Consider the following 12,811-nt stretch of genomic DNA (forward strand, 5'->3'; position numbering starts at 1 on the left):
TCTCTGAACCCCTAGAGAAATATACAGCACTGTACGGAAATGACAACTGTGTGTAGTTATAACCCGTGACATTTTTATTTTATTAGCATATTGCATTTTGTCATTTAGCCTGTGGTTTGATGTTGACATTTCTTTAGTGCAGTTTTACAGACTCAAGTGTAAGTGTCAAGTGTCTTTTATAGGCTGCTTTCGTGAGCTTTGTGCTCTGTGCTGGATGCTGCATGTACGGGAGAGATTATCATTGAGCTGCAGAAAATACCAAAAAGCCAGAGACAGTGGCAAGCTTTTTAAGGTACAGAATCTATTCTTTATTGTAGTGAACCTGTTTTCTCTGTAAACTTTGTTGAAGTTGAGATACAGTATATTGCAAAGTGTTTTAATTACTGCTTATGAGGTAATTTTTTTTTATTATTATTATTGCAAAAGGAGTAACAGTTCACTAAACCGTAAATATAATTAGAATACCATGGAGCCATATGCAGGCCATAGACGGGACGTTTATTGGCCGAATTGTCCGCCGATAAACGAAAAATCGGTTGTTGCTGCCACCAATGCTTACGAAAAACGGCTGCTTTTCATAGATTTTCCAGCATGACCGATAAAAAGAAACGAGAAGAACCGCGAAAATCGGCCGACGACATTGCCCCACTAACGGTGTGAATATCGGCCGATTTTTCATTAGGAAGAAAATTCGGCCAATAAACGACCCATCTATGGCTTGCATTAGTGCTAGGGGATTATTTACTCAGACTGGAGAGTACAAAATCTGGTGCAGCTCTGCATAGAAACCAATCAGCTTCCAGGTTTTATTTGCAAAGCTTAATTGAACAAGCTGAAGTTAGACGCTGATTGGCTACCATGCACAGCTGCACCAGATTTAGTAAATCTCTCCCGTAGTGTGAAAATTACAAGCACTGATCCTAATACTGAATATCGCTTGTGAGTATTGCGACATTTTTTAACCTGCTGAAGGGTGATGGCAAACAATTTAAGCAGTTACAGACAGATAGATAGATCTGTCATGGAGAGGACACTTATCTGATGGACAAGGCTCATCAGAGATTGTATTGTTTGAGAAAGCTATGAAGGGCAAGGCTTTTCAGAGCAGGTCCTTATTAGCTTCTATAAAGCTGCAAGGTCCATGAAATAAATACCTTGCAGAGGGTAATAAAACGGCCCAGGAACTGGGGAAGTGCATTTGGAGAGCGATTAATATTTTGGAAGATATTTCACATCCTGGTAATATTTTGTCTACATTGCTACATTCTGGTAGGCGGCATAGAAGTATCTGTTTTCCTACTACCAATTTGCAGAATAGCTTATATAGCTCAAGCTATACAAGTATCTGTAATAAATAAAATGAATAAATCAATATGGCTCTTGAATGCTAGAGTTGTTTTGGAATAAACTAATGGGGGGTATGTATTTATTATGGTGTGTGTTCTTTTTAGTTAAGTATTTTTATGTTAGGTGTGAAATTCTTTTAATGTCACGGAGCTGCAACTGTGTTCCAGTTTATAATTGTTATTGTAAAATAATACATTTTCTGATTCTGATGTTAGTTGGTATGCTCCACTTGCTATGTAATTTAATAAAATAATACATCTCTTTCCTATTCCACCAGAGTTCGGATGAGTATGACTCCTGTGTGACTGAGCATTGTTTTGAGGCTCTGGAATGGGCCTGTAGAATGTTGCCATTCACTCGAGTTGCAAACTGTGAGGAGTTGATACAAGATATTATCCTGAGTCTGATCAGTGAGCTTCCTCCTGTGAAAAAGGTAGGCATATGCTGCAATGAAATGAATGCCAACTGGGGCAGCTAAAGGGCTTGTTATCATGTAATCAGAATATACTGAATCTGGGTAATGGGCACTAGAGTGGGCTGAGACCTGTCTGATATTAGATCAGGTTCAACACAATGTCGTGGCACTACACAAAGCAAAATGTTCTCACATATATTCATTCTCTTGTTTTTGGTATCACTCTTTTTGTCTCTTTCTGTTTCGGACTGTTTCTATCTCTCGCGCTCTAGCTCTTTTTCTGTCTCTCCCTATTATTCTTTTCTATCTTTAACACTTGCTGTCTAGCTTTCAATCTCCCCCTCTTTCCGGTTTCAAGTGTAAGGTGAGTGTAGTAATCTGTATTAGTGCACTAATAAATACACTGATGAATTCCGTCCATATTTTATGTGCAATAATGATACATCTTTTGGGACCAGCCTTGGAGGTCTACACCTCTTCTTCTAGGCCCAAGGGGGTAGACCCTGGAAAGCTTGTCCTGAAAAATTAAATTTTACTGAAGTTTTTTTAAATTTGCATGTACTTTACTGAACTATTATGATTTTTTAGGCCTGACCATAGTAAATAAATAAAAAATACACTGAACCAATACAATTCCCATTTTAATAAACTATTATAAAAAAAATACATTAAATAATTTCTTCTATATTTGTAAATTTTGGCACTATGGTGCACCACACAGGCAGCAGTAAGTATTCTTACTGACTTTATTTCCTCTACTTCTTACAGGTTGCAGAGATCATGGTGAAGGCATTTTCACATCCTGATGATGTCCGTGTTCCATTAAGGGAAAAATATCATTCTGTCCAGCAACGACTGCGGCACTCTATGATTAAAGGTAGTGTGCACCTCCTCAAGCAGAAATTATTTTTACTGCTTAAACATTGAAAGAGATGATTTAAGAAGTGTCTTTGTGTTCTGTAGGTATTAAACTAAACTAGGGATTAAACAGATTGCAGCAGGATAGACAAAAATATCTTACTCTTAACCTGCTACTGGAAAAAAGAAAATTCCAAAGAAATCTGAAGGCTTCAGCACTGTGCTGAAAATGTAGATACCGACCTGCTGACTGCCTAAAGAGTTACTTCTGTTCAGGGGCTCTGGGCTTCAGCAAAATGGTAGCCTCTAGTGAGAAAAGGCAGGAACAATGCTGAAGACAATTTTACAGCACACACACAGTTGATCCAGAGGAAGGCAAAAAACCCAGCAAAGCATGGTCCAATTTGCTCTTTCAGGGGGAAAAATTGCTTCCTGATCCCCCGAGAGGCAATCGGATATTCCCTGGATCAACTTTAACTATAAATGTTAGTAACCAGTTATATTAATTATTATTAATGTGGAATGTATGTACCTTGCTAAAGAACATTTTTTTATCAAGTTTTAAAGTTCTGCTTTAAAACTTCTTGTTGCTTGGCTATTATGCTAACCCAATGGCTTTAATACTTTGAATCCTAGATGTAGAACAAGTGAACAGATCAGAAGTTTTGGAGACGAATGGAGACATTTGTATTATGGAATTCATGTTTTTTTTTTCTTCACACAGGACTGGAAGGGGAAGAAATGATGTCTGTTGTCACCCATAATGTGCAGAGGGTGCGAGTGAAAGCTCTCAGACGTGTACAGAGGAACATCGGCCCCGTGGAGATGCATGTTTGGGAACCAGCTCTGGATGAGAATACAGAGGATGAGTTACACTGCTATGACAAGTATTCGTTGGGTACCAGCCTCAGCAGGAGCACGCTTACTGACCTTGGCAGAATGTACAGTGACACAGACACCTTGTCTGACACCTTCCGTAACAGTGCTGCAGAGGAGAGGTACTGAGGATATACTTCTAACATTTCCTTTTTTTTTCTATCTTACTCATGTGCAGCATTTACATTTTAGAGCACTTTACAGTGAAAAGGAAACCATTCTTATCTTTCTTTGTCTTTGACAAAGCCTGCAGTCTAATATACTATGCTCTGTAGTCTACTATAGTCATATCTGCATTCCAGGTCTGATTTGGGTGGGAGCCAGTGAGAGAAGTGGATCTCCCGGAAAAAGCTGCTACAAACACAGGATCATTCACAAATCAGTGTGGGGTCCATAGCAGGTCCAAAATCATGTGTAAAAGCTTGAAAAGCCCCAACACTCTTGCTTGAATATAAGAGCCATCGTTATTGTATCCTCAGATAAAACTTTACTTCCACAGTTTACACTATACAAGTCCCTACTCATAGCTGCAGGATATGGGCAGGGATGTGCAATTCCTATAGCCCGATGCCCGGGACATGCAGTGCTGGGCACGAGGCAAGAGGTTTTTCTTTATATTTAGCCCTGCTGTGGGCAAGCAGCAGGAATTTAAGCCGATGGTTCACGTTCTTATAAACAAAATCCGCAGAGGGAGGGGAAACCCTTCTGTGGGCTGTCCCGTTTTACCAGGACACCCAATTGACCATCTGGTGCTTCCGCCGGCTGATCATAAAGGCGGACAAAGACCAGAACTGCTCTGTTCGCCTCTATGATATAGGAAACAGGAAGCAATGAGCATATATCACTTCTGGTTCCCCAAGATGTAAAACACTCCATTTTTAAAAATGGAAAGCATTTGATCACACCTATCTTGTGTGATCAAATGCTTTTAAGGGCAGAAGAGGGATCTGAGCACCTGTCACAGCTTATTGCTGTCACAAGGGATTCCTTGTGACAGCAATAAAAGTGATCAAAAAAGAAAAATTGAAGCGACAGTGTTGAAATAATAAATCATCTAAAGCATTTTTAAAACACCCCCCCCCCCCCCCCCGCGCACAAGGCGAATGCTTGCATCGGTTCTGCCAATATGCAAACAACAATGTGCCCACACATGATGAATCACCAAGGATGTCAGATCATGGGTAGTAATTCTAACACGAGAGAGAGAGAGGGAGCGAGAGAGAGAACATTTTCACAAGAGATGACAGATATGTGTAAATCGCAAGAGAAACACCTCAGAGTTGCTGTCAGTACGGCTTCTCTTCAGTGTCAGCTTAGCAGTGCAGCTGCAGTCATTTAAACCACCCTGCAAGCAGTGTTTTTTTTTTTTTGTTTAATTTTTTTCAAACAACTTTACGAATGTGTCAATGTGAACAATTTCTTTTTTAATTGCAACAGAGATTTGGCAGATTTGAATATTGAAGTATCCGTTATTTTCAGCTCAGATTTGAAAATGGCAGTATAATAAATAGCCTTATTTTTGTGTTAAAGCTATGTGAATTGAGTCTAATGATTAACTTTGTCATTTAAAAAAAACATTCTCACCACTAATTGAAGGGCTGTGTCCATGGGATTCTGCAGGTCAGTTTCACCTTTCAATAAATTCTGATTATAGTGATGTTCACCAAAAAATCCACAAATCCTGAACATAGCAACAGGACCCTATTAAAGTCTGTTTTATTCCTTTAAAAAAGGCCATGGGACGCTGGGCACTGCCGTGGGGGACATGTACCAATGCAAAAAAAATACTGTTCAGTAGGAATCTGGTCTTCTAATGGGACTTGAATAGCAACATTACAAATAGAGGAATATTTTAATTTTTTTTGCACACATTAAATCTGCATTTTTGGCTATAAATTCATTTAAAAACCCAAGAACATTATATATTTTCTGAATGCAGAGGCCACATAGCAGTGGTCTCCAAACTGCAGCCCTTTGCCTGCCTTGATCCAGCCCTTGGGCCACTATTCCTGTCATTGATCTGACACCAGCAATGACCTACCATTCTTTTCATTGCAACCAATGGACCCTCTTCTTTCCACCGACACCAACAGTAGTACAAACTTCTTTGTAATGGGACCATTCCTTTCACTGACACCAGTGATGGGGCACCATTCCTTTCACTGACACCAGTGATGGGGCATCATTCCTTTCACTGACACCAATGATGGGGCACTATTCCTCCCACTGGCACCAAAGATAGGGCACTATTCCTCCCACTGACATTATTGATGGGGCACTATTCCTCCTCCTATTAACCCTAGGCACTATGTCATTTATTTTACTCTCAGTGACCACCAAGCCCGAGGCATCTTCTACTTCCACTAGGTGTTCCGGTCCCCTATAGTCTGGAGGATAATAAACCGGCCCTTTGTTTAGAAAGTTTGGAGACCCCTGATCTAAGGCACTGCTGCCTCAACTGCTGGTGAGATCTAGGGATGTCACCACTGTTCTGCTTCTTGTTGTCCTTGCTGGAGAAGAAGCTGTTCCTGGAGACATGCAGTGACTGTATCTCTGTTCTTTCTGCTTCATTCATTCTGTGGAGGTTTGCTTCCTCCACCTCTTATGTTGCTTATTAATCATTTCCAAAAGGGGGCAGCTCTAACTTGAGGAACAGCACCCTGCTCCCTTACTCAAAGACATCATGTAGAACAAGGCATAGCAAGTCAGTAGTGGGGAAGCAACCAGCTGAAAGCAGTGTATATTCAGTACTGATAGCCAGTCCTTTGCCCTCCCGTGCCTTATTTGGGCACAGCTTCCACAGTTGAGATCTGCTGTCACCAAGTAACACTTGATAGGCTGCTTATGTACATAAAATGTTGGGAGTGTCAGAGGCTTTCTGTAGTAGGCCCTGTACTGGCTATGATGCCACTAAGATGACTGGCTGTTGTCTATGGAGTTTCCAGTGCCTGAAGCTGTATGTGGAAGAGTACCTGCACATTATTAACCGCATAAGGACTGCCCTATAGCAGATACACTGCTACAGGGTGGCACCTGTGCACAAAACAACGTGTATATATATATATGTGATTTTGCATTTCCGGGTGGGGGGGGGGGGGCGCGCGAGCCCTACCCACGCTGTCATTCGCGGCCATGGATGTCAATCACCGGGTCCCAGCCGGTAATTACCCACCGGCACCCAGTGATTAATGAGCATCTCCAACGGGGAGGAAGGTTGTTTTGTTTTCAAACAATCTTCCTCCCTGTCAGCTCGAGCACACTGCTCAGCGGGATGGCTGTGCACAGTACAGCCATTCCGATCAGTGTGCTTACAGTGAAGGACAACCCTCCCTCGCCCCCTAATAAAACACACAGTTGACCCTTTGATCGCCCTCACATTAACCCCTTCCTGCCCAGTGCCATTTAATACTTTTTTTCTAGCACTAATCACTGTATTGGTGTTACTGGAGATGTCAGTGACACCAAGTTAGTCCCCCCCCCAGTGTCAGAAAATCCGCCGCATTCCCGCTAAAAGTCACTGATCACCACCATTACTAGTAGAAAAAAAAAATCCCATTATCTATACTGCCATTTGTAAACGCTATAACTTTCATGTAAACCAATTAATTTACACGTATTAGGATTTTTTTTTTTTTTTAGCAAAGACATGTTGCAGAATACATTTTGGCCTAAATTTATGACGAAATTTGATTTTTAAATTTTGTTACTGGACATGTTTAATAGCAAAAAGTCCAAAATGTTTTTTTCTCAAAATTGCTTATAGCGCAAAAAAAAATAAAATGCACAGACAATCAAATACCACCGAAAGAAAGCTCAAATCATGGGGAAAAAAAGGACGTACATTTCTACGCAATTGTTAGTTAAAGTAACGCAGCGCCGTAACGCAAAAAGTGGCCTGGTCATGAAGGAGGGTAAATCCTCAGGAAGGCAAGTGGTTAATGAGCATCAGTGAGTTCAGGTGCTTGGCACAGACACAGTAAACTCAACTTCTATGCTGCCACTCACAGAGCAATGAAGGCATCATTGGCAGTAGCCAGAGACACAATGGGCCATGACTGGGGAGGGCACAGTGCAGGCTGTCCTGGAGTGCCAGAGCAACAGACTACGTCTTATTACTGACAGAAGGCTTAATGAATTACTGTACAAGAGCAGCATCAGCTACATCTTTTAAATAATTTCTCGATGACATTGCCTCTTTAACTTTTACCTTTTGGGTGGGGTGCACCTTTATTTTTTTTTCTTTGATTGGGTTATCATTTTGTTTTTAATACGTGTTAATCTTCTTTTGCAGGACAGAGTGGTACACCCCGCTCAGTAAACCCATGCGCAGTGGAATGCCAAACAAAGCCACTAGAGAAAAAATAAAAGATAGAAATGAGATGCCCATTGAGAATGCACCCACTGTACCTAAAGTTGGTACCTGGGAATTTGAGTGTGATGATGAAGAGTACACCAACTTCCTGGATCTTTTTCTTTGCTATCTTCTGGAGAGGGACTTGCTTCATAGTGCTGAGCCAGGGGTTCCTTTTCTCACTTCCTTTGCTCCACATCTTCGAGAACATGAACTCAACTCCCTTGCATTCGATGTTCATACTACGCTAAAACGCAAGCTAGGACGGCCTGAGATAAAAAGTGTCTTTAGAGCGGGTTCCTGCTACAAAGTTAATACAGTACCCGAGAATGACCCTGCTGTGGACAGCACATTAGTTCAGTTTCAAGGTACAACCGAGCCATCTCCGGTCTTATGTTCAACAGTGATGCTAGGAAAGCCAGTGTCCTCAGCTGAGAAGTACTTTCACAAGATTAGATCACGATCTGTCAAAAACGGCTTGTTTGGCTTACAGGATCAAAGAACACAAAGATGCCATGAAGATGACTGTAATTTGACTTTTTCGGGATACACATTTGATCAGTACACCTACAGCCTCATTAAGAACAAACACTGCAAACCTAGTGAAGAGCTTGGAGATGAGCTTCAAACCAAATACAGCAATGAAGTCAAGCTGGTGGAGTGGATGATCCGCTGGTCTGACCGCAGGTTGTTCTATAGTAGAGGCAAAGCAGAACTGTGCCATGTTGGATCCAACACTGCCATACGAGTCAAGACCTCATCTGCTGCTATTCTCACATCTGTATGGCTTTTAGAAAAACCCTACCTGGTAAGAACTGACATTTTAAAGGACAACTCAGTATTTAAAGAGAACCCTTTTTGAAGGAGAAGCATTGCTGACTTCTTATTTTACAAATGATTCTTGTTTGGCTGTCGTGTGGATCCTCTTAATTCATTACAGCTAGTCACTAACGTAGTGCAATTATGTGTAATTATGTGAGTAATGACTAAGTAAAAGTAGCCTGACTGTCCCCATATAAGTACTTTTCATGGTCTCAGAGTACCAAAGTTAAATGATCAGCATAAAAATCAAGCACTTAGCATTTTCAGAAGGAGGTTAGCAATGGCAGTGTCCATATCCATCTTAGGAAAAAGTTTACTTTATAATGGGTCAAAGCCTATCTAAACCCTCTAGCTTTTTCCACTCAGAATATCAAGCAGGCATTTTCAAGACACATTGGCAAGTTAAATGTCTCAAAAGAAATGTAATTTCTTTCTCATCCATTGAGGAACGCAATAAGTATTATACTTTTGAATTATACTGCCTCCTGAAAGAGGATTGGACACTGGCAAACAAAAAGCTGTAGGCCATTGTTAAATCAGAACTCTTATCTGTATCACAGCTTTGCATATCACATCACTTTGGCCCCTGGATTGCTGCTGCCTGGCACAGTTGTGCTCAGCCTGACTACGAGAGTACTGTGCCTGGACCTCCCTGAACTGGACTTTGCGGGGATTGCATAGAAGTGACCTCCAGGCACTGGTTTCTGCATGGGGCACGTTCTAAACTTTTTTCTTTCTTTTCCTGTTCCTACCAGTTTTACCATTGAATTCCTCTGGGTGGTACGTCATGCTCCCTGCTGTCTTTACCACTGTACAGCTTCAAGGAAGCATCTCCCTCTTCTGTTCCTAGTTGCAAGGAGCCATATAGAACTTTGATCAATTCCTGCTGCTCGCTTAAAGTGACTTTTGGTTACATCAACCATTTGACTCGCATCTGCTACTAGCTGTCCAGGTTTTTTGAGTACGTGGGGCCTTTCCTCTTTCCTTTAACCTTTACTTTGCCCTTATGCCACCCTGTTGCAGCATATCTGATTCTAGACATGGGCGGTAGCGCTCCCAGCTCATGTTATTCTCAGCTTAGAGTCTGTCCTGTCCTTAAAGTCCTCTTTAGCACCGCAAGGTATGACAGAGTCATTGGCCCTTGCACCTTTGGTCTTTACTATGTTCATACAAGACTCACCCAGGTATTTGCTGACTCTGATTGCAGATGCCACAAGCATGATTTTGCTGCATAGACTTTGATTCTGAGTTGCTTTAATCATTGAATGATGATTTTACCACCGAGGAGTTGCTGTCTACTGCTATTACTCTCAAGCTAAATTAGACAATTTCAACACCTGTAGATGTAATGAGCATGACAGAAACTAGAGGATAACCCTTTAGCTTTCACTAGTGCTGTCTCTAGCCTTGGGCTATTTAAGACTCCAGTAGACTTTCTCTTTGCACTTCCTTTCCAACTGTTTCTCTATGTAGATTTGTAACACCCAGATTTTTCTCCCCCCAAGCACTTATTAGCCTTGTTTGTGTTTGCTGAGTATTGCCACTGTGGATCCAGCCTTTTCTCGACTTGAGGTTATACTGGTGGAGGATGCTGCTGTTTTCAAGGACCCAACCAATAAGTGGTTGGAAACCTTTTCTAGAGAGCTCTGTTCTCTCTTTATGGTTCCGACCTTTACTATGTTCTGGCTGTGACTTTACACTTGTCAAACCATGTCTGACTAGTCATAAGAGATCTACCCACTGCTTTGGTTAATCCCCTGCTTATTTAATGTGTGGAACAGATGGTTGTAGCATTTTACTTCAGTTGTGATGGTTTACTGAAATCCCTCCACCTCATTTCCCATAAATGTCTCATAGAATTAGATTAAGTACTTTGACTAAAGTGCATGAGTGCCTAATGTTTGTACAAGAAGGATTTAATCTGCATAGCCTTCATGGGACAACGTTTCTTCAGAAGTAGTGGATATGAATCTCTTCCCATGATACGTCATTCTTTGTTGAATCATGCTCAAGAAAATTTATGGACCTATTTTCACTTCAACATATGGTTCAACATATGGTTCAATAACTTTTGATATTGAAGTCCAGAGATCACTTCCTGGCCTCAACCCAGGTTTATTCTTGATCATTACACTAGGTTATAGAGATCTACACTATATTATCAAAAGTATTGGGACACCCCTCCAGATCATTGGATTCAGGTGTTCCAGTCACCTCCAAGGCTACAGGTGTATAAAATCAAGACTGCTTCTACAAACCTTTGTGAAAGAATGATTCACTCTCAGGACCTCAGTAATTTCAAGCGTGGTACCGTGATAGGTTGCCACCTGTGCAATAAGTCCATCCGTGAAATTTCCTTGCTACAAAATTTTCCACAGTCAACTGTTAGTGGTATTATAACAAAATTGGAACAACAGACACTCAGCAATGAAGTGTTAGGACATGAAAAATGACAGAGCGGGGTCAGTGCATGCTGAAGCGCACAGTGCGCAGAACTGTCTACAGAGTCAATAGCTAAAGACCTCCAAACTTTGTGTGTAGAGAGCTTCATGGAATGGGTTTCCATGACCAAGCAGCTGCATCCAAGCCTTACCAAGTGCAGTGCAAAGCGTCGGATGCAGTGGTGTAAAGCACGCCGAGGACCTCTTTCTACATACTTGTAGTTATTTTTAGGGCAGTCTGTCATCACGTTATATGGGCTGCCATATATATATATATATTTCTCATATTCTCGAGGATATGTCCATTCCAGACAATGGTGACTCCGGTTATGCTTAACACTCGGCATTCTGAGGTTGGGTTAGTCAACGCATATATGTCGGGGCCTGTTGCACATACCTATTGCCTGTGCTTTACCCACCACTCAATTTAATTCTTTGAGGCTATACCTGTATTCTGTACTGTACAATTAATATAAGAGGAATCTTGACTTATCTGAAAATTCCATATGTTGTAATACAGTACAGGACACGAGACATCCTCAAATCTAATCCTTGTTTATTTTGCACTGCTTGCTACCAAATTGGGACCCACTTAGTGAGGGAGAGTTATAGGAGAGGTGTGCCATAGGGGCATGTCCTCAAGAGCTCTGCAAGTATTCAGTCACCTGAAGTTACAAGCCATCAGGTGACTGGACACTGGCAAAGCTCTTTAGAACATGTCCCCTGAGCAATGCCTGTACTTTGAATTGTACTCCAAGATATGAAATTTACAGGTAAGTAAAATTCTTTTTTTTTTTCTTCTAACTCATCTCTTGTGGTATAATAAATAGTGTAGCTGAGTTGTATATGTTGGTCCATGATTCCAAGACTGGTCATAGCCATTTTGAATTATAATCTTATATTTGCACTGAATATTGTTTTTTTTAATAACTTGGAGAAATATTACTTATGTTACTATTAAAATATCCAGTCTTTAAAAAATAAATTTTAAAAAACTAGAATTGAACTGACTCATACCTTGGGGGTATGCAAGGCATCTGTACTAACCATTACACCAGAGCAGAAGCTCCTATTGCAATAAGTAAATGCAGTGCCTAAGAAATTCTAATCTGCTTACACATGCTTAAAAGGCGCTGCCCATGGACTTATGGGAAAAGGAGTTTGTAAACAAAGCAGAATACTAGGTTGGAAGTAACGTGGTCTGCTTGGTTTTATCCTTACACTGGCACAGGACGACCTGTCTTGAATTCAGTGCAAAGTGATGACATTGCACCAATATCTTACTGTATATCTACTAAAGTAAGTGTATTTTCACTACATCTATAAAATGGTTTTATTATGCATACATTTTGAGAGCTGTGACTAAGGGCTGAAAAAGATCCTGGAACTGGGCTTTGCGCTTCATGGACACCGGACATTTTAAATGCTGCTTTTAGAGGCATTTTTTTTATGCACCTAAGTTTTAGCCTATGTGCCCATGCACACAGTCATTTACAAGAGTTTAGAGGCAGAAAACTGCTGCTCCTGAACACACTACCACTGTGTTCAGGAGCAGCAGCGTTTTGGCAGAAAAAATGCACCTAAGTGGTAGGCCTATCAAGGACTTGAGCATTCCTTAATTTCAATGACCAGAATAAATGAACATCCTTGAAAGAGCATCCAAGCACTTGACTTACTTTCAGGTGCATTTTTGACTCTGCT

At 41.0% G+C, this 12,811-nt stretch overlaps 1 protein-coding gene across 4 annotated transcripts in view; it reads left to right on the top strand.

Moving 5' to 3' along the window:
• CPLANE1 (ciliogenesis and planar polarity effector complex subunit 1) overlaps nt 1-12,811 on the top strand; it is a 163,988-nt gene that overhangs the window by 71,656 nt on the left and 79,521 nt on the right. For all 4 annotated transcript variants that reach the window (XM_089687835.1, XM_089687836.1, XM_089687838.1 and 1 more), the window contains exons 22-26: nt 183-292; nt 1,625-1,780; nt 2,531-2,639; nt 3,345-3,618; nt 7,788-8,655. In XM_089687835.1, the coding sequence (XP_089543961.1) occupies nt 183-292; nt 1,625-1,780; nt 2,531-2,639; nt 3,345-3,618; nt 7,788-8,655 (1,517 nt within the window). The remainder of the gene's footprint in view (nt 1-182; nt 293-1,624; nt 1,781-2,530; nt 2,640-3,344; nt 3,619-7,787; nt 8,656-12,811) is intronic.

The sequence above is a fragment of the Staurois parvus genome, unplaced genomic scaffold (assembly GCF_062004578.1).
Source record: "Staurois parvus isolate SC_StPar_1 unplaced genomic scaffold, SC_StPar_1.0 ptg000438l, whole genome shotgun sequence".
Classification (NCBI taxonomy): domain Eukaryota; kingdom Metazoa; phylum Chordata; class Amphibia; order Anura; family Ranidae; genus Staurois; species Staurois parvus.